The sequence below is a fragment of the Petaurus breviceps genome, unplaced genomic scaffold (assembly GCF_028583685.1).
Source record: "Petaurus breviceps papuanus isolate PSGF00001 unplaced genomic scaffold, PetGlider_PUasm1.0 79, whole genome shotgun sequence".
NCBI classification, from domain to species: domain Eukaryota; kingdom Metazoa; phylum Chordata; class Mammalia; order Diprotodontia; family Petauridae; genus Petaurus; species Petaurus breviceps.
The window spans coordinates 18,344,582-18,370,527 of record NW_027186523.1 but is presented as its reverse complement, the minus strand read 5'-3'; the positions used below and the strand labels follow the sequence as shown (position 1 = coordinate 18,370,527).

The window sequence follows — 25,946 nt, the reverse complement described above, 5'->3', positions numbered from 1 at the left end:
TTTAGGAATACCAGTTGAACAGTGTAGACCATGAATGGAAGAAGGATCATGGGATCATAGATAGAGTTGGAAGGGACGTCAGAGAGCAACTGGTCCCAGCCCCTTCACTTTATAGGTGAGGAGCTGAGGTGACTTGCCAGGCCTCACCTAGCTAATAAGGGTCTGGGGCAAGATGTGAACACTGCCCCCAGGTCCAGGTCCCTATCCACTACACTCTGCTGCTTCCCATTTCTTTCATTTGCATAGGAGGAAAAAAAGATACTATACGCTTAAATTTCCAGAGTTCATTCAGACATAAAGAAGTCCCCCTGCCTGTAGGTTGATTAAATAGTGGAGTCGGCTACCCTGGGAGAGCTCATAATGATTATGAATGTGGATTAACAAGGTTTTTGTTGTTGTTGCTACTTTTTCTTAGAACTGGAGAGAGTTCGTATAGAGCTTGTTTTTCATTTCATTCTTCCTACAGTGAGGTAAGTGGATAGTGGGTGGCTTTAGTGTCCTTGACTTTCAGGCATATTTGCTTCTGCTATTCAGATTTGTTGTAGTTCATCATAAATACTTGTGTTGATGTGTTTCCTAGAAGATAACCCCAGTGGGATTTCTTTATCAGTAAAATCTATCAAAATACTCTAAAATATGTATTACCAGAAATGCCCTCCTAAACAAAAGGTAGAATTTATGTATCTTATAGAACTGTTATCATTCAAAGGAATATTCAGTAATAAAGAGAATAATCCCAATACACAACTAACTTTAAGGAGATGTCCAGATTGTACTATAATTTTGTTTTACTGAATATTGTCTTGAGCAGTATTCAGTAAAATGTGAGTAAATTGCCCTTAACGAGGCTTAAAAATATTTAGTTATTGTTGCATAATGACTGTCATTATACTGATAGTTATACGGGGATCCAGGTTGTATCAAACCGGTAATGTGGTACTTGTCCTTTTCCTGAACAATTAATTTCCAAATTAATTTGCCACTATTTTCATTCTTCTAAACTAAGACAGACTCTCATGAGGGTGCACATTCAGCATGTTCATGTTTGGAAGTAGAATGAAATAGACTTGGGTGACATTTGTGTGGTAGCAAAACTTAAGATTTTTGCTTTAGAACTTTAAATGCTATTTTCCCCCCATTGTTACTGGACCTACCCTGGGCCATGCTGCCCCCCGCTGACTGTAGTGTGACACTGTCCTGACCCTGGAAGGCATCAGTCATCAGTATGTTTTGCCTCTGGTTTTAGGTGATGGCTCATTGAACAGTCACAAACGCAGAATCTCAGAGTCAGCAGGAATCATGGAGATCTAATTTCCCTGAATCCAAATCCCCTCTCAGCATTCTTATTGCTGACCTTGGGCAAGTGTTCAGGTTCTCTGGGCTTCAGACTCCTTATCTGTGAATGGAGAGGGATGGACTAGATAGCCTCTAAGGCCCCTTCCAGCTCTAAATCTATGATTCAGTGATCCCCAATGTAGTCCTCTCTGAATTGCCACAACTAACTTTTTTGAGTTCACTGCCAGATCTCCAGGGGTTGTTTCTTGTAGCTATTTCTGGTCTCAAGTATCTTCCACCTGCAGTGTTAGTCATTTTCAGAAATTGGGGTAGAATAAAAATACAATTATGAAATGCCAAGCTGTCTAATTGCAATAACAACTCCCCCCGCCCCCCACCACTATATTTAGAACCACAAGTAGCATCATATTTGGACAGCATTCAACAAAATACAAATTATAAAATGCAGTTCTATCCTAAGGGAGTTTAGATTCTGGTGAAATGACATAACAGTGGATTTATACTTTAAAATTTCTGGTCTCTGCCTTAAGAATCATCACTCTTCCATAATGACTACAATAAACTTTAGCTCTTACTTTCATTCTTCTTTAGCTCATTCCAGCCTTACTATTTGATATTTATTTTATCAAATCGTATTGCTATCCTTAATTAGTACTTCGTTCTCTTATATGTAGTGTCTAAATATTTGGACTAGATAACCTCCAAGGTTACAACACTTATGTCTTATATTTTCTATAATATACCCCATTTCAGATATTCTGCCTCCTTGTCCCTATAAACCATCAAAATGTTAGTCAGTAATCTCCAACTCTCTCAGGAGGTGACTTTGCAAACAATGGAGCAAAAATGAAAAGAAAGAGTTAAGATGAAGACCTTAGGCTAGAAATACAAAATAATACAAAATAGTTAAGGACTGTAATAGAGAAGAGAGAACGCTTTAAAAGGTGTAGATTGATAAAGCACCAGATGAAGTCCCACAGGGAGAAAAATAAAACTATTAAAAAAAGGTTAGGTAGCAGAACAGAACTTTACCCTGGAGTGAGAAGGAAGGGCAGAGTTCACAGAAGGAAGTTGGGACCTTTGGTGGGAGGGATGAAAGATCTATTCTGTCATATTTCCTAGGAAGGCCAAAAGGACAGTTTTCTATTGACTACTTATTTTATTACAAAAAATATCTGTTTAATAACTAAACTTAACATTAGTCATTAGTTACAAAGATAATATTTTAAGGCAACTTTTAAAGAAGTAAATTCCTATGGCATAATTCTTCTTTTTTAGTAATTTGGAATTTTGGGTAGAAGTTAAAAGCCATAGTCTGTGATTTTCAGCTAGTTTGCTATTGGAATGTCTTAGGCTGCCTGTCTCTCTGGATCAGCTGTCACATTTCTTTCATATTCCTTTTAGCCATAAGTGGTCTTTGTACCCTGTCAAAGGTATTTATGTCAGTCTCCAGGCAGGCTTTACTTTTTAAATTTTTCTGAAACCAGCAACCCTGTTTCTTTTCTTTATATGCATCTCAAGAAGGAGGGGAAGGGAGCAGTTTTACATATGGTAAAATCACATTAATGAAAGCATAGGGGCCTGTGTGTTTGCTTTACTCTAATTAGCTAGAATTAGTTTCCTATCATCTGGGTAGAATGGCAAAACAGCTCCTGCCCATTTCCTTTTTTCCTATTAGCAGTTGGTATTTTATATACACTAATGAAGTTAGACCTTAGTTCTGGGTAGCTTCTCCCAGTGCCACAACCATCTACCCTGTCTACCTCCCCCTCTCCCCTCAGCAAATCTCTGGAAACTGGATATTAAGGTAGTCACCAGTTAACAAACTGTTCCAACCAAAGTGGCTATATTCCTTACAGAGAACAAAATATATAGACATAAATATATATATTAATTTACACAAGTGTTTTGAATTAGATTGGTTTTTATTAGAGTTTGTATTTTTTAAAATACTCTGTGTGTGAATGAATGTATAGTGTCCCAAAAATCTCAGTGCATTTTTAAGCTGTAAAACTTCTGCTTGTATGGGAGTAGGGTTTGAGGGAGAGATACTTTTCCACTTGTGTTCCCCTTTCCTTGTAGTTCCTTACCCTGAGAGAGAAAGAAATAAATTACCTGTGTATAACTCTGTCCTTTCTTACTTTCCCTGAACTACATCTTAAACTCCTACTTACCCTGTTCGGATGCACTTCATAAAGAAAAAGTGGTAGACAGATAAAGCATTATTTTCTATTTCACAAAGTCTTTAAGAGTTTAAAGAAAGCAGTAAGTTAAAAATTTCTAAATAAAGGATTTTCTCATTTACTTTCCTCCTTTAATTAAAATACGTATTTCCTTTTTTCCTACAAGGCCATAGGAGATGACAGGATCAAAGATCTAGAGCTGGAAGGGACCTCAGAAGTCATCTAGCCCAGTTCAGCCCCTTCCTATTACAGTTGAGGAAACTGAGGTCCAGCAAGGTTAAACAAGTTGTCCAAGGTCACAGAGGTAGAAAGCATCAGAAGTGGGATGGGAGCCCTGTGGCTCTGACTTCAGAACTGGTGTACGCCAAAGGCCCCTTCAGTAATTCTTAATGTTTGCTGAATTGAATTGCCTTTGATTAAATCCTGACTTTAGAAGATTTAAGATGCAACAATTGATTTGTACCTCAGTTCCAAAAGGGAATAGTTCTCTGACTCACAGGGGTGTTGTGGAGAGTAAGGAGAAAATACCTATATAAACAATCTGAGCTTCTTACAAGACACAAAGTATTCATACCATATGTAACCATACTGTGCCTTTTGTGTGTCCATGAACTGCACTCAGTAAGGAGAGAGACAATCAAAGCATTTGAAGAGCTTCTGGATTTCTTTCATTTAAAAAGGTTTGCATCTCATAACAATGACTTTGTATAGGGAAAGACAACAGAATTTTAAGATTTTATGTTGCACGTGGTTATTTAAAGGCATCAACTAACTGAAAAGGGGATGTATCTGGGTGCTGAACCTCTCTGAGCAAGGAGGCAAATAATATGTGCACAAAACAGGATTTGGGGTACATGTTGTATTATTCAACAAACATCTGAGGCATATAGAAGATTCCTTTACCTTACCTCCACCATTTCCTGGACACAAGATTTTGTGATTTAACTTGTTAAAGGTAGAACTTTTTTTTCCCACTAGTGATACATTATTTGTTTTTCCTTTTCCATTAGATTAAGGATTTCTTGAGCTACATACATCCTGTCAATGTGTATCCAAATGTCATACCTGCGGGTGCAACAATGGATAAGGTGGTAGAAATGTAAGTAAGAGAGTTTTAAATGAGCCCCAAACTAGATGCTGTTGTCACTGGGATACTTGGCTAGGAGGCTCAAGCTGTTCAGTGGAATCTGGATGTAAATCGGGTTCCATTTGAAATTTGTGAGTCCCGTCTTCAATGGTAGGTTACTCTTACTGTTTTTCTCCATTTCCCTTTTGCCCATTCGGCGTCCTTATTTCCTCATTTTTTACTCTGACGTACTAGTTTTCCAAACAAATTTTTGCTTGAAGATTACTCATCTCCCATGAGCTACTTCTCTACTCCACTTAAGCCACAGACAAAGATGGTCATGCTTTTGATCTTCCCATCACCCACAGATGTACCTACCACCTCTGTGTTCAAGAATTCTGACATAATCTGACCATAATCTATTGGTTTTTCATTTTTCTGCCTTCCTTTACATAACCTTACTCTTCATTTGTACCCTGATCTTCATTCCCTGGACCCCTCAGTTTTCTCCCAGGCTATTTTCCCCGCATTAGTCTATCTCTCCTCTTCTCCCCATCCTGGTTCCTTGGTGAACCAACTCTATCCTGTCCTCCTATCTCAAATCCTTAGCTCCCTTATCATATAGACAGTTATGCCCAGTTAAGCTTCATCTTTGGATCACTTTCACCATTCTCTCCTACATACATGCTGCTGAATGAAGGTGGTGAAAATCATTTACCTGTTTTTACTAGATCCACTACAGATTTATGTTACATAATTTCAAGCAGCCTCCACTGCTGCTTGGAAATCCTCCTGTACCTCCCTTACCTACTCACTATCCCACTCTCCACAGCAGCTCTTTATCCCTCCTCAAACCTCCCACAGTTCCCCATCTTCCACTCTCTCAGCTGAGAACCTTGCCTCATATTTTCAGGAAAAAAAAAATTGAGATCCTTTGTCTTTTCCCTCTTCCTCACCTGCTATCAGTTGCCTTTTGCCATTTTCTCCTTCATCTTCCTCATATGATGAAGTGACCTTAATCTGTACCAAGGCCGACCCCTTTACTTGTTCAAGAGATTCTGTTCCATCCCATCTCCTCTAACAGACTGGCCCCTCTGTCATCCCCACTCTTGCACTTATTTTCAGTCTTTCCCTCTCTACTGGCTCATTTCCTATTGCCTGAAAACATTCCCAGTCTCCCCTCTCCTGAGAAAAGCCTTCTGTCCCTGCAGCTGTCCTATTTCTCTTTTACCTTTTGTAGCTAAACTCCTCAAAAAGGCCATCTACAATGTACTCCAGCCTTCTCTCCTCTCACTCTCTTCTTAACCCTTTATACTCCAGCTTCTGATCTTATCATTCCACTGAAACTGCTCTCTCCAAAGTTACTAATGATCTTTCAATTACCAAATCAAATGGCCCTTTCTCTGTCTTCATGAGCAGCTAAGGAGATATAGTGAACAGAGTGCTGGGTTTGGAGTCAGAAGATCTAAGTTCAAATTTGACTTCAGACCCTTACTAGTGTGACCCTGGTCAGGTCACTTAACTTCTATGACTTAGATTTCCTATCTGTAAAATAGGGTTGTTGTGAGGATCCAGAGAGATTAAGTATAAAGTGCTCAGCACAGTACCTGGCACCTTGTAAGTGCCATATAAATGCTAACGATTATTAGCTAACAGTCTTTGACACTGTTGACTGCTCTCTCTTTCTTGATACCCTCTTCTCTCTGGATTTTAAGGACACCACTCTCTCCTGGTTTTCCTCCTACCTATCAGACTTTTCCTTTTCAGTCTCCTTTGTTGGATGCTCATCCAAACCGCACTCTCTAATCATAGATGCCCCTTAGGGTGCTGTCCTGGGCCCTCTTCTCTTTTCTCTTTATACTGTGGTATAGATGGTGAACTCATCAGATTCCATGGATTTAATTACCATCTCTATGCTTATGATTTTTAAATCTACCTTTCCACCTCTTCCTAGCTTAGTCCCCTCCCTACCTTTCCAATCTTCTTGCACCTTTCATACTCTGCAGTCGAGTAACACTGACTTCCTGACTGCTCCACAAACAAGGCACTCCATCTCTCAGCTTCAGGCATTCCTTCTGGCTGCCCTTTATGTCTGAGACACTCTCCCTTCTCCATTCTGACTGCTGATCTTCCTTAGCCTCTTTTAATTCCAGCACCTTCCCTCTGCTAATGATCTCCTCTTTATCTTGCATCTGGTTTGCTTTGTATAGGTTCGTCTGCGTGTTGTCTCCCATTATTGGATTGTAAACTCTCTGAGGGCAGGGACTGTCTTTTGCCTCTTTTTCTATCCCCAGTGCTTAGCATAGTACCTGGTAGTAGGTGCTTTAATAAATGTTTGATTGATATTTGTAAAGTACATAGCACAGCCCTTGGCACATATTATTTATAGGCATTTAATGTTTATTGATTGGTTGGCTGATTTTTGCCTGTGATAAGCCATCAACAAATTGTAAAAATTTTGTTGTCAGCCTCCATCTTACAAGCCAACTACATTTGTACCTTGTGGTCTTCCATAGACAATTGTTTTTTAATATTTTGTTGTTAAATTTATGAAAACTTCAATTTAAATCATTTTCCCAAATATTTAAAATAAATTAGGAGAGTTTACTCTTTAGTGAAACACTATAGTGATTTCTTAAAGCGAAGAATATTTTTGAATGAACATAACCATTCTGATTGAACTGCTTCTAAATTTGAATTTATATATGTTCATTTGTCTTAAAGCAGAGCATACCCTTCAAGTGAAGTCAATAAATATTTATCAAGAAGCTAATGTTTTTGTAGCACTGTGCTAAATACTCTGAGGTATACAGGAAAAAAAAAATTGCCAGAGTTTCTGTCTTCAAGGCAGTGGGTCTAATTGGGAAGATGAAATAAATAGTTAAAGTAATGAAAAGGAATTTTAAATAAGCATATATCCAGCTGATTATTACACTTCAACATAGTCACCTTGATAAGTCATACATTGAGTCCAGTGATACTTAGTACAGCTTTGAAACATTTATGGATCACCAGGACTCTGTGTTTAACATTTCTCAGTATTAGTTAACCAGGAAAGGGCTCAGTATACAGAGCTTTATGCAGTAAATCCCTTGGACACATTTTAATGTTGCTACACCAACATCTTCAGGCATTCTCTTGGATCCGCTCCTCCTCTGCTGCCTGGCCCTCCTACTTTATTAGCTTTCTCATTTACTGCTTCTCGACTTGCTCTGAATATCTTGGAGACGTAGTTTGTCCACTTTACTTTTACAGTCACTTTACTAGTGGCTGATGTAACGTCAACAGAATAAATCTTTGATATTTCATAGTACCGAGAGTTCTACGTTGGCATTGCTTTTTATTCAGGTAGGAGGTTTCACCTTGATCCAGGTCAGTGACAGAGAGCAGTGTCAGATCATACTAGGCTGTCCTATTTATTTACAGCTGACTAAGCTGTGCAGTACAGAATTAAAAAATCACTTAACAATCAATTCTTTGTGCCACCAAAGAGAATTATATCTGTGGAGTTTAGACTTATGATCTGACTTCCATTTCAGTTATATACTTAATAGAATGATACTCTCTCTAGTCCAATTATCCTTTTAGTAGCCCCGTAATAGAGTCATATGTTTCTTTCCTTGGGAGAAGTATTACATTTCTTTTAGAGCAGGAGTTAGTAGTCTTTTCTTGTTTCATGGACACCTTTGATAATCTGGTAAAATTTATGGACTCTCTTTTAGAATAATGTTTTAAAATGCATAAAATAAAGCCCTCTATGTGCAGCAAGGTGGCCCAGTGGATAGAGTGCTAGTCCTGGAGTCAGGAAAACTTGAGTTCATAATTAGCCTCAGACACTTACCGTGTTTCCCCGATAATAAGACCTATGCCGAAAATAAGCTCTCCCCTTACTGTGTAAGATTCCTCTAAAATAAGCCCTCCCCCGAAAATAAGCCCTATTGACATTGCTACTGTAGTGAAACGCTACATTACGGTTCCCTCTGTATGCACCGTCCCCCCTCCCCCCCGTGAAATGCACGCTGCGCTCCGAGCTGCATCCAATCAGAGCTGCAGCAGCGAGCGCGTCATCATGTTCTTCCCCAGTGATTTGCTTATTGAATAAAGGTACATTTTTTTTGTTCACATTTACCTGTTTATTAAAATTGCTGTCAATGTTCATTAAAATAAGCCCTCCCCTGAAAATAAGCCCTCTGGTGTTTTTCTGTCCAAAAAAAATAATCAGACAGTGTCTTATTATCGGGGAAACATGGTACTAGCTGTGGCAAGTGTAACGGGAATGTAAATTTTTAAGATCTTCCCTGCCCCTAGGCTTAAGTGCACCTGGAGCCTGTGGTGGGAAGCTTGTTTTTCAAGAGATACTTTGTGATTGGGCAGTGGGTCAAGAAGGTTGTCACATTCTCTGAGCCAGGAGAAGGCTATGTAAGCCCTGATGTGAGGCTTTGTTTTGGGGCTCACTTTGAAAAGTATTGTGTGACTTGACCAGATGAGACTCTGGGCAGCCGTAGAGCCCTCTGCTTTGAAAACCCAGATGTTGATGCTTCCCTCTCTGGTACCTGGGATTAGGTATGGATGTATGTAATGGTTGGGCAGTTTGGAAGCCTGTCTGCTGAAATGTTCTTGTAACTTATGCTTGTATCCTCTGAAGTTCGGGGTTTTGACCTTTTTATCCTGAACTAGGTAAACGAGATATGTTTGATTGATTAAAGTAAGCTTGTTAACACATTTTGAGTTGCTTTCCTTTAGCAAAGCAGATCTTAAGAACCTGTGTTGGTAGCCACCCTGGGGACGCTGGGGTGCTTGCCGCTGCAGCAAGTCACTTACTGTGTTTCCCTGATAATAAGACACTGTCTTATTTTTTTTTGGACAGAAAAACACCAGAGGGCTTATTTTCAGGGGAGGGCTTATTTTAATGAACATTGACAGCAATTTTAATAAACAGGTAAATGTGAACAAAAAAAATGTACCTTTATTCAATAAGCAAATCACTGGGGAAGAACAGGATGATGCGCTCACTGCTGCAGCTCTGATTGGATGCAGCTCAGAGCACGGCGTGCGTTTCACGACGGGGGGGACGGTGCATACAGAGGGTACCGTAATGTAGCATGTAGCGCAGGGGATCACCTTCACTACAGTTGCAATCTCAATAGGGCTTATTTTCGGGGGAGGGCTTATTTGAGAGGAATCTTACACAGTAAGGGGAGGGCTTATTTTCGGGATAGGTCTTATTATCGGGGAAACACGGTATCTGTTTGCCTCAGTTTCCTCATCTGTAAAACGAGCTAGAGAAGGAAATGGCAAATTACTGTAGTATCTTTGCCAAGAAAATCCTGAATGGAGTCATGAAGAGTCGGACATAACTAAAAACGACTAAGCAACAAGAAAAACAAAAACTAAGATCTATAGGGTTACAAAGGAAACCAATTATGTAGAAACATAATTATTAAAGTATTTTAAAAATAAGTTCTTGAACCATAGGTTTTAGAGTTTGGCCAGGTCATTCCATTTGGTCTTCAGTTTGTTCCCATGCTAGAGATGTATCTCTCAATGTGAGTGTGTCAACATACACTTATAGAAACCAAGACAGCCCCTGTTCTCCAAAGGACATATTTCTAGAGGATTTAATGCTAGCTAGATAATATGTAGCAATGTTGTTGAAAGTTATCAGTCCCACCAAATGCAGTTACTTTTATTTCTTTTATGTACTTTCATGTGCTTCTGTATCAGATCCTGGACAAGGCTTTATATTTTCTGTTGAATCATGCATAGACCTTTCTCCTCCTTTTTCACTTGTATACTGTATAGGGACCTAGAATTCTAAAACTAGCTTATGGAAATTGATTTGGATCCAGGAGAGGAAACACAAAAACATAATGCAAGTCAAGTGTGTTAAGGAGCAGTGCAGCCTATGGGAAAAGAGCTGAGATAAGGAAAGATGTAAAAGTCTTTGACTTTTGACCAGTATTTAAGCTTAATTACAAAAGCAAAGTGGTCTTTTGGAATGTAGAGTCCTAAATGATCAAATTATTTAGGAAACTGTTGGAAGGAATAAATTAGCATAAAAATATAGGGGATCCATCATTCACTGGATCTTTGATTCCATAACACCTGTTTGGTATATGGCTTGTTTAGCCATACAACTTTCTGTTTGGCAAAGAATAGTGGCCATAAGGAACTATTTGTAGTGATAGTCTAAATTCTAATTTAGATAAGATCAATTTTTTTGAAATACTTTCATTTCTTTTAAAATGGTTTATTAGGCAAAGACTTGCATGGTAATGATAAAAGAATGTTTCCTTTCTTGGATGCCTGATAACCACAATATTAGTCTCTGAGTCAGATTATTAATTGCATGTTCTTATATTCCCTCAGTGTGTACTTAGAAGAGTTTAGAATGTCCAGGAGGGGAAGGCATATTCACAGCTGAACCTGTTGAAAGCTTTTGTGTAATAATTAAAAGATATTTCTCCCCGCTGTCTCCCCAACAGTGATTACTTTGAAGGGGTTGAAAGTCATTTAGATGTATAAGTTCTAGCATTTTGTTAATAAAAAACATCTACATCATTACTTTATATCCATGACCTCATACATATAAAACATATGATTTCAACAGTATGGGTACTCTCTTTACCAAACAACAGATTGTAATCCTTTCATACTTTACTAGACTGTTTGATGAATTGAGTTCAACTTGCCAAAATATTTCAGCAGCTAGTGGCCAGCCTTCTGTGATGATTCTTTCCAAACTTAACTAGATTTATCTTCAGACAACAATTCAGTCAAATCATATTTGTAGTTGAATTCTTTCCAGCTTCAAAGGGGTCTACCAGAAGTTCCATTCTGTTAGCAAAAATGATTAAGAACCCAGATTCCCCTGTATACCACAGTCAGACATAGGAATAGTACTTTAGTGGAGGACACTATACATAAAAATTCAAATAATAGTATAAGGTAGTGGTATAAGATAGCACAAGGTAGAGTGCATAATATTAATTTAGATGAGACAGAGAGCTCTGTGTGTGGACTGAAGTTGTCCTAGAAGGCATAGTGGAAGAAACTGGACTTGAGGTCTTGGCAGATGGGAAGACTTTTGGATAAGCAGAGAAGGGATGTTAGGCTTGATTGGTGATGTGAGTAGTGTGTTTAAGGGGCCAAGACTTATTTGGGGAATAGTAAAGATACTAATTTGTCAAGGGTAGAGAGTAGTATGGCATAGGCTGAAAATACAGGTTGGAACAAATTGATGAGGATTGTAAATACTATGAGATTGAGCTTTATTTTGAAGATAGTGAAGGACCCACTGAAATTTTTGAACAGAAGAGTGATATAATGGAAGTGGCTTTTTAGGAAGTCTAATTTGATGTTGGTAGATTTAAGTAGATTGGATGGAAGGTTGGGAGTGAGAAGAATACAAAAGTAAGAAAAGCATTTTGAAACTAGTTATATGATAAAATACTTCTTGAATGAGATGACCATTATGGGGTCATGGCCCACAGTTTTAAGAGCACTGAAGAGGTTGCGAATGGAAAGCGTTTAAGAAGTGCTAGTCTAGACTACTAATATGATTGCATTAGGGTCGCAAAAGGAAAGGAAATTTGTAGCAGAGCTTATTTAGCACAGTGCCTGGCATATATATATATATATATATATATAGAGAGAGAGAGAGAGAGAGAGAGAGAGAGAGAGAGAGTACTTAATAAATTCTTGTTGACTGTTCCATTTATCTTTTATCATGATGTATTTTTCATATTTGCATACCTGAAAATGCGATGAGAATTGTTTTTTTTTTTTGCCTTTTGGAGGGCAGTTGGGGTTAAGTAACTTGCCCAAAGGTTACACGGCTAGTTTCTTTTTGTGTGGGTGTTAAGTGTCTGAGGCCAGAACCAAACTCGGGTTCTCCTGACTCCGGGACCGGCGCTTTATTCACTGCGCCACCTAACCGCCCCGATGAGAATAATTTTTAAAATTGAAGAAGTAAATTAAATTTAACATAGGAATCTTTCAGAAAGAAAAATAACAGGGAAATTATAGCAATAAATTTTAAAATCATTTTGTTTAAATTGAAGCCAAAATGGTATATCATGTTTCCAAAGAAGCAGAGGAACTAAAAACTAAAAAGCTTAAAGGATGAAAGTTATAAGGAATCAAAAAGGTAGGGATCACCCTCATCAAGAAATAAGATACAGAAAAATCTCACTTCTTTGCCCACCTGGGTCAGGCTTTATCCTGTACCTGTAAAGAGATGAGGCCAAACATATTTCACACTTGTGAACAGGAGCCACTACAAATCTGGGAAGAATTTTGTTAAAGTGAAACCACAAACTACTACATAACTACTTACTTCCTGCTGTCCAGGAGGCGTTAAGTTTAAGGTTATAATCGTTATCACTTTATTATTCTGGTACAAGTATGAGGTTTTAAAAATTGATTCTAAAATTCATGGACCAGATATTTTAAGTTCTTGGATATTATGCATTCTAGAAGCTTCCTTAGAAATTTTTTTTAAATGTGTGTTTACATATATCTTTTCAGCTTAAAACCATTATGCCGATCCTTTTCTAAGCGGACTGAAGCAAAGTATAAACCACTTGGAATGTTGAAGAGAGCCAGAACAACATACCTAGAGTCAGGTAAAGGGAATATTCCTGGGTTCTCAGTGCATTTGCCTAAGGAAGGCTGCGTTTTGTGAAATAATATAATTCAGAGAGGAAATAAGATTTAATATTTTCTTTATGTCTTGCTTTTCTTGGAAAAATAATTTTGCCTATATGTTTTCTATTTGTAAAATAAGGACTGAATTGGATCTGTTCTTTAGCTTAAAAACCTGGTACGAGGACAAATGTTTGTGTTATTTAGTACTTTGAATTTCTTGGAAATAAGTACTACAAAATGACCAAGGCATTGAGTAGTTGTACTGATAGCATCCATTTGATATGTGTACGCTAGGTTGTACAGATATTGGGAACTTCTGTCTTCATTAAAAAAAAATCATTTCTGGCTCGGTTGAACTTCAGTATGATAGAAAACTACCACTGATTTAAATAATACAAATGATACTTTATATCTTCCTGTCTCTTTTGACTTTTATTTCCATTATCCAAACAAAGACAGAAGTGGGCTAACTTTGAAGCAGAATGAAGAAATTTTAGGTTCTGACCTGAGCTGGGTGTGGTGGTCCTCATTAAGAAAAACTTGAATTCGCATTGCTTTGATGCATAAATGTTTTGGAAAATAATGATGTGTTTATATGGGAAGGCACTTTTGAGCCCAAATACTGAATCTTGAAGCTCAGTTGCAACTAAATTTCATCTATCACTTCAAGGAATGATCTCATATTGTTTCCTGTGATTAGTTCTTCCACTAGTTTGGAAATAGACCAGAGAATGCTTAATCCCACATTTTTCTTAAAACTAATGTGAACTAAATCAACAGTATACTGTGTTTCCCTGATAATAAGACACTGTCTTATTAATTTTTTGGACAGAAAAACACCAGAGGGCTTATTTTCAGGGGAGGGCTTATTTTAATGAACATTGACAGCAATTTTAATAAACAGGTAAATGTGAACAAAAAAATGTACCTTTATTCAATAATGAATTCAATAAAGAACAGGATGACATGCTCAGTGCTGCAGCTCTGATTGGATGCAGCTCGGAGCACGGCGTGCGTTTCACGGGGGGGGGACGGTGCATACAGAGGGTACCGTAATGTAGCGTGTAGCGCAGGGGATCACCTTCACTACAGTAGCAATCTCAATAGGGCTTATTTTCGGGGGAGGGCTTATTTGAGAGGAATCTTACACAGTAAGGGGAGGGCTTATTTTCGGGATAGGTCTTATTATCGGGGAAACACAGTATATTAATAAGCTTGCAATATTAGCAAAATTACAGTGCAAAAATATTATGGATCTAGATTCGTTTAAGAAACTAAAGTAATTGTAAAATCAGATATCAGAGAAAAAATAACATCTTGACAAATAGGGCAGTTTCATGCACAGTAGTTGAACATCTATCTTAAAGAACTAGGTACAGCATGTCTTTTGGTGATGACAGTGCAGAGGTCAAGACTTCTATATACTTGGCAGGAGGTTTTTATTCCAACTCTGGATTCCAAATTCATTAGTTATATCAAAGTACTTTCTAATAATGATTTATACATGGCAGCTAGTAAGAAGATATCTACATATGTAAAGTCATTGACCTTGGTGGTTGATGATTTATTAAAACGATTAAAACATTTGGTGCTGGAAAGGAACCTTTAAAGGTCATCTACTCCAGAGCTGTCAAACACTCAGGCTGCGTTGTGGCCTCCAGCACTCCATAGCAGATTAAAATGTAATTGGGAAATATTTAACAGAATAAAAATAATAAAAATGTTAATATGTGGTTTTCTAGGTCACTATGTAGCCACAGATATCCCCACAGATTTAGGGATCCTATGTCTATTTGAGTTTGCTACTGCTGATCTAGTTTAATTCCTTTATTTGCTGAATGCTAGGGACACATTTTTCTATTTGTCCTCAGTCTTGTTCTGGATAACCTATTTGGCACCTCAAGCTTTATGCAGGGTTTCTTCTTCAAGTATGTTTTGTTCCTACTTTCAGCTCTGGCAGTTAGAAGTCTGGGTTAGTGAATTCTGATAGAGGTGGATGAAGCATGTGTTTGATTTTCATGATGCTTTTAATACCTTTAATTGGAATGATCTCTGATTTTAAAATGCATTTAATTTGGCTACATCAGGTATCACCAATTTTAAAATTTGTAAGGCTTGTTAATATTGGTAATTTAAGTTATAGACTTAATGTTGTCTATTTAATCAGCCAATCAGTCACACAGTATTTATTAAGCATTTACTATAACTAGTAAGGTACAGGGGTAATGGAGATACAAAAAAGTAGGGTCTAGTTGAAATAGAGCATATGCACAAAAATATTTGATCTTAAAACATGTCATTATAAAAGTGGCCATGGTAGTTAAACTATTTGAGTTTAAAAAACATTGTAGCTCAACAGAAATAATATAACTCACAAAGATGAGATAGGGTATTGTGTTCCAAAATTTAAAAGAGCTGAGGAACTAGTATCTATAAAGTAGCTTTTACTCTTCATAAAAGAAGAGAGGATCTTGAAGATGCCTTAGATTACGAGTACAGCTGAATGCATTACACAAGAAATTGTTTGTGTTGTAATTTCCGTAAACCTTTCCCTTTACCAATTTTTTTTCCTCGGTGGGGTCGACAGAGGATGAAGATGAAGATCTCTTTGATGACTTTCAGTTAATGCCTTTGAGACACAAGATTCCAAACCAACAGACTTTCCAGCCTCCATTACTTCCTCCCAAACCTGAACTTGAGGAATTTCCAGGACAATTGAAGCTGAGCACAGCAAACTGCAGAACAGATTGTGTTCAGACTTCTCTTTTGACAAACTTTGTAGACTGTGAAGAATCCAACAGTGAGGATGAGGAACAATCTGAAACCTCGACTTCTTTTCATGGGGATTTGAATTCTCTTCCATTACAGCAACAGGAATTGGGTGTGGACATACCAGAGTGGAAAATCTTCTTTAAGAATAATGCTGACATTCCAGATGATGGTTCAGAAAATTTAATTTCTTCCACAGAGGCAGGTGGGTCACAGTCACCAAGACTTTTCAGTGATTCTGATGGAGATTCCACTCACATCTCCTCACAGAATTCTTCTCAATCCACACACATATCAGAACAAGAAAGCCAAGGTTGGGACAGCCAATCAGATACTGTTTTGTTATCTTCTCAGGAAAGAAACTGTGGTGATTTCACTTTTTTAAACAAAAGTGGCTCCCGAGCCAGAGAGCTTGTTACTGCATGCCAGCTGGAACAAAATATATCTGGTCCAAAAGACACTTCCTCTGATTTGAAAGTCAGGGCTCAAGATGTAAACATAGCTTCTACTTCTGGAGGAGCAGCTACAATAACTTGTGAAAAATGTACAGTTGAAGAGGAAAAAAACCTGTTAAATCTTAGCACAAGTGTGGATTCTCAGAGCTCCTCAGATTTTGAAATCCCTTCAACACCTGATGCTGAACTTCCCAAACAGGAGCATTTACAACTTCTGTATACAAAGCTGGCAACAGGTGAAAGTATAGCAATTGAAAGAAAGCATAATACATCCAGTTCTTAAATATTGTGGAGTTATAATTTCAGTCAAAATATGAAGGTTCCCACAGAGATTTTATGAAATAGAGAAAAAAACCTTAAAAGTTTTCCAGAATAATTGCTTCAGAAGCAGATAATTAGAAAACGAGAACCTAGAAGAAAATGTTGTGAAATATTAAGTGGTTGAGATTATATACATTTTTAAGAAATAAATTTTATTTTTTTAATCAGCAAAAATCCATTTTCTTTCCCCCTTCTCTCCACTCCCTCATTGAGAAAGAAGGGAAAACAAAACCCTCTGTACAACATATAGCCAAGCCAAACAAATTTCCATGGTGGCCATGTTCCTCCTCCCCCCCCCCCCCCCCCCCCCCCCCAAAAAAAAAAAGTTTTATTTTGCACTTTTGAGTCCTTCACCTCTCAGTCAGGAGATGAGTGGTAGTATGTTTCATTGCGCTTTCTGGATTTATGGTTATGTCATTACATTGATCAGAGTTCCTAAATCTTTCAAAATTGTCTACAAAGTTATTGTATAAAAATTGTTCTGTTTCTGTTCATTTCACTGTATCAGTTCATTCAAGTCTTCCCAAATTTCTCTAAAACCATCCTCTTATTTATAGCCTCTCATATTTATATATCCTAACTTGGTAAGCGATTCTGCAGTTGATTGAGTACTTTACACTCCCTTCCTCCACCCTGGTTCTTATACTTTGCCACTTCAGAGAGCTATAAATATTTCCTATGTCCTTGGTTAGAATTTGTTTTAAGGGCTAATCCCTCCTTCAGTATACTCTGCATGCTGTTTCCCTTTCTTCTACACTTTCATTCTTGTTTCTCTGTTAAGTGAAATATATTTTTGTATTCAACTGTGTACAGTGCCCCTTTCTCTCTTATACACTTTCCCTTGTTTCTCTATTGAGTGAAATGTATTTTTGTACCTAGCTGTTTATGTGTTCTTTCCTTTGACCAGTTCAGAAGAGAATGAGGTCTAAGTATCAGCTGCTTTCCCCAAGTCTCTTGCTCCTTGTTTGTATAGATGTCTACCTGGACACCCAGTTATGTGAGATAAACTTACTTAAGCTTCTTTTCTTTCTCCTGCCTACCCCTTATTCTCTCTCCCTTCTCATTCTTCTTTAAGATCAAGACATAACAGAACCATTCTTAGGCTTTTTGTCTAATTAGACTCCCCCCAGGGTAATGCTTGGCTTTGGCTGTAAACTTGTATCTTTTGCCTTCTGGAAAATCGTATTCCAAGCTCTCCTTTCCTTTTTACTGGTGGCTCCTTGGTACTTGAATTTTCTTTCTGACTGCCTGCATTATTTTTTCTTTGATCTGGAAACCATGGTTATAATGCTCTTGGGAGTTTCCATTTTGGGGTTTTAGGAGGTGATCAGTAGATTCTTTTCTATTTCCATATTGCTCTTTTGAGTCTAAAAGATCTGGATAGTTCCACGAGTTCTTGAAATATGTTGTATTTTTTTTTGTCATGACTTTCTCTACATGAATCTGTTTCCCAGGTCACTTGATTTTATTGATAACCTTACATTTTCTTCCCCCAGTATTTTGACTTTCAGTTAATGATTTTTTGTCTCATAGAATCATTAGTTTTTATTTGGTCCATTCTGATTTTCAGTGAGTTTGTTGACTGCGTAAGATTTTGTACTTCTTGTGCCAAGTTATCTTCCTACTTTCAGTAGCTCTTATTTTCCATTTTTCCTCTTCTAGTGCTTTTTTTTAAAAATTTTTTTTTTTTAAGCAATTGGGGTTAAGTAACTTGCTCAAGGTTACCTGGCTAGTTATTTCTGGGTGTGGTGCTGAGTGTCTGAGCCCGGGATTCGATCTCCAGGTCGTCCCAATACTGGAACCGGTGCTCTTACTCGCTGAGCCACCTGGCCGCTCCTAAGCAATTGGAGTTAAGTAACTTGCTCAAGGTTACACGGCCAGGTGTTTCTGGGTGGGTGCTAAGTGTCTGAGCCCGGGATTCGATCTCCAGGTCTTCTCAACACTGGAGCCGGTGCTCTTACTCGCTGTGCTACCTGGCCGCCCCTTCTTCTAGTGCTCTTATTTCATTTATGAAAACATTTAAAAACTTTTTAAAAAACTTCTTTAGAAGAAAAAAACCTCTAATTTCTAGGAAATTGAATTTGTACCCAAGCTATTTTTCTTTGAGGCTTTGCTTTGTCACTGTTTTGGAATCACTCTTTTATCCTGGGTTTGTGTCTTGAGTGTCCCTGTCACTATAATGGCTTTTTATGTTAGGATTTTAAAAAAATTTACTCATTTTTCCCAGCTTGCTTCCTGACTTTAGATTTGTTAAGGCCAGACTGTGTACTTATGAAATAAATGTTTGGACTGGTCCTGTTGATTTCTTGGGTATTGTACTGTTATTCTGGAATCTCAGGGACAGCTCAGGTTCAGGACCTGAAAGCTTTCAGTGTTCCCCTAAGTGGTTTGATCCTGGGCAGATCTTGGGCAAAGCCTGATAATTGCCCTTCTCATCTGAGTTCTGCAAGTTCCTGGCCTTGCTTTGGGTTTGAACAACAGGCCTGTGGATTTGTTATATCTGGAGTTTCAGTAGACTGCTGAAGTAGACTTAGCCACTATGAGCTAGGTGAAAAGATTTGCTGGTTCAGAGTGACAGAACTGTAAGCTTCCCTTTGATCTGAAATTCCTATCCCAGTTATTCCTCTGTAGGCTTCACACTTGGCTAGATGTTGGTACTGAGACCCCCTTCTCTGCTCCTGAGGTCTATGCCTCATAGCTGCTGCTTTTTAGTGAACTTGCTCCTTCCCCAGTCTATGACTTAATTGGGGCAGCTCCTCACCCTGGAATACCACCCCTAGGCACAGGTCTTTTCCACATTTCGTCTTGAATCCTTGACCTGGAATGGGGCAGAGCAGGACAGATCTGTTGTTCTTATACTTACACTTGTTCTTGTAGGCCCCAAGGTGATGGATCTGGAACTCTTCTTAGCTTAGTACACAGCCTCTCCCTTCATTGGAATGTTGTATACAGTATGATCTTGGCTTTATACATATTTTTATTTGAAACATACAATTTCTCAGATTCCAAGGCATCAGATAATGCTTTCACGTTTTAAAAAAAGACTTCACTTAATTTTTATCTACCAAGACTATGGTAAAATGCATTTGTAGCTGACTGTTCAGTAAAATGAAATGGGAATGAAAGTTTGGGATTTTTCCTAAGTAGATTATTTATATTAGAAATATGAAGTTTATATAAGCTACTACTGCTTTCTTAGTTTTGGGAGTTGCAACAAATATTCCTGTTGATATTTTTAAGTTGAGTAGATGATCATGCTATGTGAGCACCAAATTCACTATGAAAACTGAGCCTACATGAACAGAATTTATTGTTACAATCAAAACTTAAAACCAAATTAAGCTGACATTTGATAATATGCATAATTATTGTATAGTGTGGATAATTAGGTACAAGTGTTCAGCACTTCACCTAAATGACCATAATTAACATTAGTGTTAAATCAAACATTTCTAACAAAATAAAACTAGCTGTAAAGAAATAGAAGGTGAAACTGGATAGAACAAGAAGATGGTTTGTGGGGCGGCTAGATGGCACAGTGAGTACAGCACCAGCCCTGGAGTCAGGAGTACATGAGTTCAAATCTGGCCTCAGACACTTTGGGCAAGCCACTTAACCCCAATTGCCCTGCCTTCCCCCCCCTCCAAAAAGCCAAAAAAAAAAAAAAGATGCTTTGAGACTCAGGATCCCTGATTTTATAACTAAGGGGGAGCTAGATAGTGAGTCTTTCACTTTCCCTTAGTATCAGGAACCAAGATAGGGTGATTACTAGGGTTTTAGGTCATAGTTGACTTAGGTCAAGGCAACCTTCTCCATTCTATGGAGAATTGCTTTTCTCCACTGAAGAAAGACTGAACAGACAGTTTGAATCTCAGGATCCATAAAAGAAACTTATGAGGAAATGGTGACTTTTTTTTTTAAACATTAAGGAGCCTGCCTGTATTTCTCCCTTCTCTAGTCTCGCATACATATTTTTGGACCTCATCTATGAATATGTGTGTTATAGTTATGCATCCGCTGGCCTTCTTTCAAATTTCAAATTCCTGGGGGGTAGGACAACATCTTATTTCATCACTGTACCCCTAGTGTAGTACATGGAACATAAAAATTATTAGGCATTTAACAAATGTAAAGTTCAATGAAGAACACGTTAATGACCTGGTCAAAATAAACACTAAATCAGAAAGATAAAGATGGTATATAGTAATAACAATTCCAACCCTAAGCAAAATGTTGACTCTGAAAAACATAAAAACAGAATAGTGATAGGGACTAGACCTGTGACCTCACTGGTATGAGGAAATCCTGGATGAGGAAACTCCTTCTACCAGTATAGCCTGACATGTCAGCAACTTTTAATATTAAAGAGGTCCAGAGCACTGAGAAATTCAGTGATTTTCTCAGGACTGCATAGCATAGCCAATATGTGTGGGACTCCAAGGCAAGAAATGGATAAAAATAAAATGTTGTAAATGGATAAAAGTAAAACTCTTTTTAGAGACATATACAATTAGGTCAGCAGAACCCCAAAACCACCTTAGCCAGAGCTTTCTCCCATTGCCAAGTAACAAGACATGATGTCAGTGGCAAAATGGATTAGAATGCAGGTTCCTTTACTAAATATTACAGAGGTTCATGGTAGAATATTAGGATTTTTGCCTCATAAAACACCAAAAAGCAGTTGAAAGAAAATGAGATTACAGAAAGCTTTGGTATGAGACAGTAGCTGTAACTAAGCCTAAATTATCCTAGAGCATTTTTAGGTAAAGACACAAAATAGAACAGATCTGCCAGAATTTGCCTTGGTAGAGCACAATGTGGCTCTTAAAGGTTCTCTAACTGGGTTTTACCTGTGCATACACTAAGATCAAACAAAATTACTTGTTAGATACAACCACAGGGTTAACATTTAGTGATCCTCATAATCGGTGACAAGGCATAAAAAAAGACCTGCCTACCAGAGATGTTCACCGTTATCATGGATGTTCTGCCTGGAGTCCAAATGGATTCAGGAAGGGAAGGGTTGCCTATAAAAGTTATTCTGAAGGGTCTGTAAAACTGAATGAGGGAAAATTACATCTTTACTTCAACATAATTGATTTTCTTTGTATTACATATTTTGTGCATTTTAAAAACATTCTTCTGAGAAGGGGCCCATATACTTCACCAGAGTACCAGATAAGTCTGTGATGCATAAAGTGTTAAGGATCCCCACTATAAATGGCAAAGTTCTCTACATGTTCCTCTTTGTGGATGATACTGTTTTGATCAAGGACTGTTCAGCAAACTATGTATGTAGCCTTGAAGAATCTAAGAAAAACTGGATGAAGAATGTGCATTGGCTAGATTGACATGCAATTGCATGAACCATCCTCCTGACTACATTCATCAGTACATGCATCTTAGGCACTGAAGATAAAATGGGCCCAAAAATGAATAGGAAGGCAGTAAATTAAATGTGACATTACTGGAAACATTGTGCAACTTGGAGTCATGGGAAGTCAAGTTTAAATTCCGGCTCTGCCACTTTTTACCTGACTTTGCATAAATCACCTGATGTCTCTGGGTCTTAAGTTTCTTCCTCTGTAAAAGGAAAGTGTTGGATTAGATGATATCTAAGGGCTTTTCCAACTAAATATATTGCACTTGGAAACTGTGCATTTTCAATGACTCCAAGTTACCTTTTAAACAACCATCCTGGTGATGCTATATCACTATGATATGTATCTCATGGAAAAGCATGCTTTTCAGGTAACACAAAAGCAATGAAAAGATAGAAATACAAGGTAAGTACTTATTACCAGTGATCATCAAAGGTATTTATGACTGAGAAAAGTAGGTGAGTCAATTATGTAGCAAATAACATGAATAAGAGATAATAAATGGATAGCCCTATTGCCATACTGATGCTAGAGGAAGACCTCAGGTTGTGAGGTTGTTGTTGGCCTTTCCTAGGATATGGAAAGTAATCTTCCACCGAAATCTTTCAATGCCTCATCATCATGTGGAATTGATCCTGGGATCTCAAAGCCTATTGCCAGTGAATTACAAGGTCAGAGAAGTTTCCAACATAGGATCCTTAATAGACAGTCTCTTGTCCAAGGACTGGTCTAAATTTGGAGACTAATTAACGTTGGCTTCAAGGTAATTAATTTTAAGCTTCAGTGACTCATGAAGACAATCTGCTAAAGCATATATAGGACTTATAGTTTGTGTCAGTGGAAGAAGTACTCCCATACTAATAAAATCACAGATCCTTGAAGTACTGAAATGTGGGCAAAAATTATAGTGAGAAGGCATAGAAGGGTTTTGATCTGCATCAAGGAAGGGAAGCCCATACCTAAGAGAGGAAAGTGAAATCCACTTTCTCTTTTCTTTTCTTCCCTAGTAATAAGCATGCCAGAAAGTGGAATGATATAATTTAAATACATCTCTTTCATGTAGCCTGCAATTTCACACCTCAGCAGATATGTGCCCTTACTGCTAAGGTTATTCTTCCAATGGTGCAGATAGTAGCTCATCCATGCCTTTCCATCCTATGTAGTTACTGTCCAAGATCTTCCATAAAGAATCTTCTCAATGTACAAGAGGCCTTCCTTCTAAGTCTTGTATCACTCTATGGGTGCAATGTTTAGACTATTTGATATTCATCTCTTACTCTTGTTTCCTGGGTGATAGCTCTTATACCATTTCTCAAATGTAAATCATCATTAATAATATGTTGCAGCTTACATCCATCATGTTTGCTCTGTGGGTTATCACATTTTTGATCCATCAAGGATTGTGGTGTTCCATTATTCATAGGCAGAAATCATCGGGGCAGCTAAGTGGCACAGTGAATACAGCATTGGTCCTGGAGTCAGGAGGACCTGAGTTCAAATCTAACCTCAACACTTGACACTTACTAGCTGTGACCTTGGGCAAGTCACTTAACCCCAATTGCCTTGCCTTCCCTCCCAAAACACAGAAATCATCACCAAATATCACTAAGTCTATTGGTGTTTTTAAAAAATGAAATTCTGTTTCAGAGAATGGCTTGGAATCATTAAAAATGCTTTATAATTTCCATTCATATCCAGACAGCTTTCTTCTTCCTATTTAATTCTAACTGAAATTTTACTATTAGAATTCACTTGGATTAATAAATCTACAAATCAGCATTGGTTGACTGCTCTATAAAAACCATTATGCTAGGCTTTAGGGATACAGATAAAATGTGTATAATCCTTACCCTTCAGAATTTTACTAATTGGGTTGGGTAGGAATATGAGACACATATATGTGACATGACACAGAGGCAAAGGAGAGACCAAGACAAATTGACCCAAAGAAAGTTGAGGACAGAGAAGTCACTTTCACATAGGATCCAGGGAAATATTGATAGAGAAGAGGGCACCTTTAAGAGTACACATAGGTGAGAGGAGGCCTGCACAAAGGGGAGATAGGAAACGTGTAGTTGGTCAGTAGACTTAATTTGGCAGGAATAGGAAGTGCATTAAGAGAATGTGAAATAGAAAAGCTATAGATTTTAGCCATATCATGAAGGGCTCACTATGCGAAGGCTAGACTTTAGATTCTAGCCTATAGGGAGACATTAGGGAACATTTGTGAGGTGTGGAAAAAATGGATTTGAGAATGGAAGAGACTGAGGGTAAGGGGATTAATTAGGAGAATATCACAAAATCTTTTTTTTTTTTGGTTTTTTTTTTATTTTTTAAGCAATCAGGGATAAGTAATTTGCTCAAGGTTACACGGCCAGTTATTTCTGGGTGTGGTGCTGAGTGTGTCTGAGCCCGGGATTCGATCTCCAGGTGGTCCCAACACTGGAGCCGGTGCTCTTACTCGCTGAGCCACCTGGCCGCCCCTAAACAATTGGGGTTAAGTAACTTGCTCAAGGTTACACGGCCAGGTGTTTCTGGGTGGGTGCTAAGTGTCTGAGCCCAGGATTCGATCTCCAGGTCTTCTCAACACTGGAGCCGGAACTCTTACTTGGTGTGCTACCTGGCCGCCCCCAATATCACAAAATCTTAAGAGATAAGAACCAGAACTAAGATGATGGCAATATGACTTAAGATATAATTTTGATGTGGGATGTTGACTGAGAGAATGGTGATGCTATTAACAGAAATTGGGAAAAGTGTTAAGGGATGAGAAATATTCTGTACACAACTGAGTATGAGGTATTTGATAAGACAAGTCTCTAGCATCGATGTAGGATTTAAGCTCAGAAAAACTGAGATAATAGATTTGGAAGTTATCTTCATAGAGGTGACTATTTAAGGGAGAGATTATATAGAGGAGGCCCAGGGACAGAACACTGGGCAACAATCCTGTTTAGGGAGAGAAGAACCTTCTAGGGAGAGCCTGAGAAGCTGTCAAAAGAACCAAGAGAGTACTGTCACAAAATAGCTAGCATTTATATGGTGTTTTAAAATCTGCAAAGCACTTTACAAATATCTAGTTTTATTCTTGGAATCATCATGGGTAGGTGTATTATTACCTCCATTTTACATATGAGGAAATATAAGCTTAAATGAATTGATAAGTGTCTGAGGTAGGATTTGAATTTATGTCTTCCTGACACATCCAATATATCACCTTGCTGCCTCTAACCAAAGTGTTAAGAAAAGGCAGGCTGGTTCAGCAATGTCAAATTATACACAAAGACCAAGGAAAATGAGAATTAGATCTTGGTAATAATCTTAAAAAACAGCTTTAGTACATTATCAGGCAGTCATTGTGAATTCACTTAATCAGCTTAACTGAGATAATGGCAGTCTTCTTACATAGAAATAGTAGGAAAAAACAAGATAAATTTGAAGCATGGGTCACTATAGAGGAAAACAGTTTGCTTAAAAGAGGGATTTGATGCTAGGTATCTAGAGGAGTGGAAAGGGGGTACAGCAAGAGGCTGTAAGGGGGAGGGAACCTAAGGCAAACTTTGAAATTTTGTTGAAGACAAAGTCCTGGCTTATAATGAACATTTCCATTTTCCTGAGTTGGGTATAATTGCGACTTCTGAGTCTAGGAATAGAGCAGTTCAACCAGTCCCATCCCAAACTGGGAGAGTTCTTACCTTCCTCCCTCCCAAAATCTGCATGTTTTTTTTTGAGGATCTTGTCCCCTCTTTAGTTCACTTGCTATAATAAGCTACCTGTAGTCAAATGGCTAGTAATATGATGCACTACAAGAAGAGTATTATCTTGT

The 25,946-nt window shown here is 38.0% G+C and overlaps 1 protein-coding gene across 3 annotated transcripts in view; it reads left to right on the top strand.

Annotated features, from left to right (window-relative positions):
- Nucleotides 1-19,864, top strand: part of LOC138175856 (protein artemis-like) — a 40,617-nt gene extending 20,753 nt beyond the window's left edge. For 2 of the 3 annotated variants that reach the window (XM_069106452.1, XM_069106454.1), the window contains 4 exons: nt 416-470; nt 4,490-4,578; nt 13,075-13,172; nt 15,782-19,864. In XM_069106452.1, the coding sequence (XP_068962553.1) occupies nt 416-470; nt 4,490-4,578; nt 13,075-13,172; nt 15,782-16,701 (1,162 nt within the window). In that variant the 3' untranslated portion in view covers nt 16,702-19,864. The remainder of the gene's footprint in view (nt 1-415; nt 471-4,489; nt 4,579-13,074; nt 13,173-15,781) is intronic. The other variant, XM_069106453.1, reaches the window with a different exon arrangement.
- Nucleotides 19,865-25,946: the final 6,082 nt, after the last annotated feature.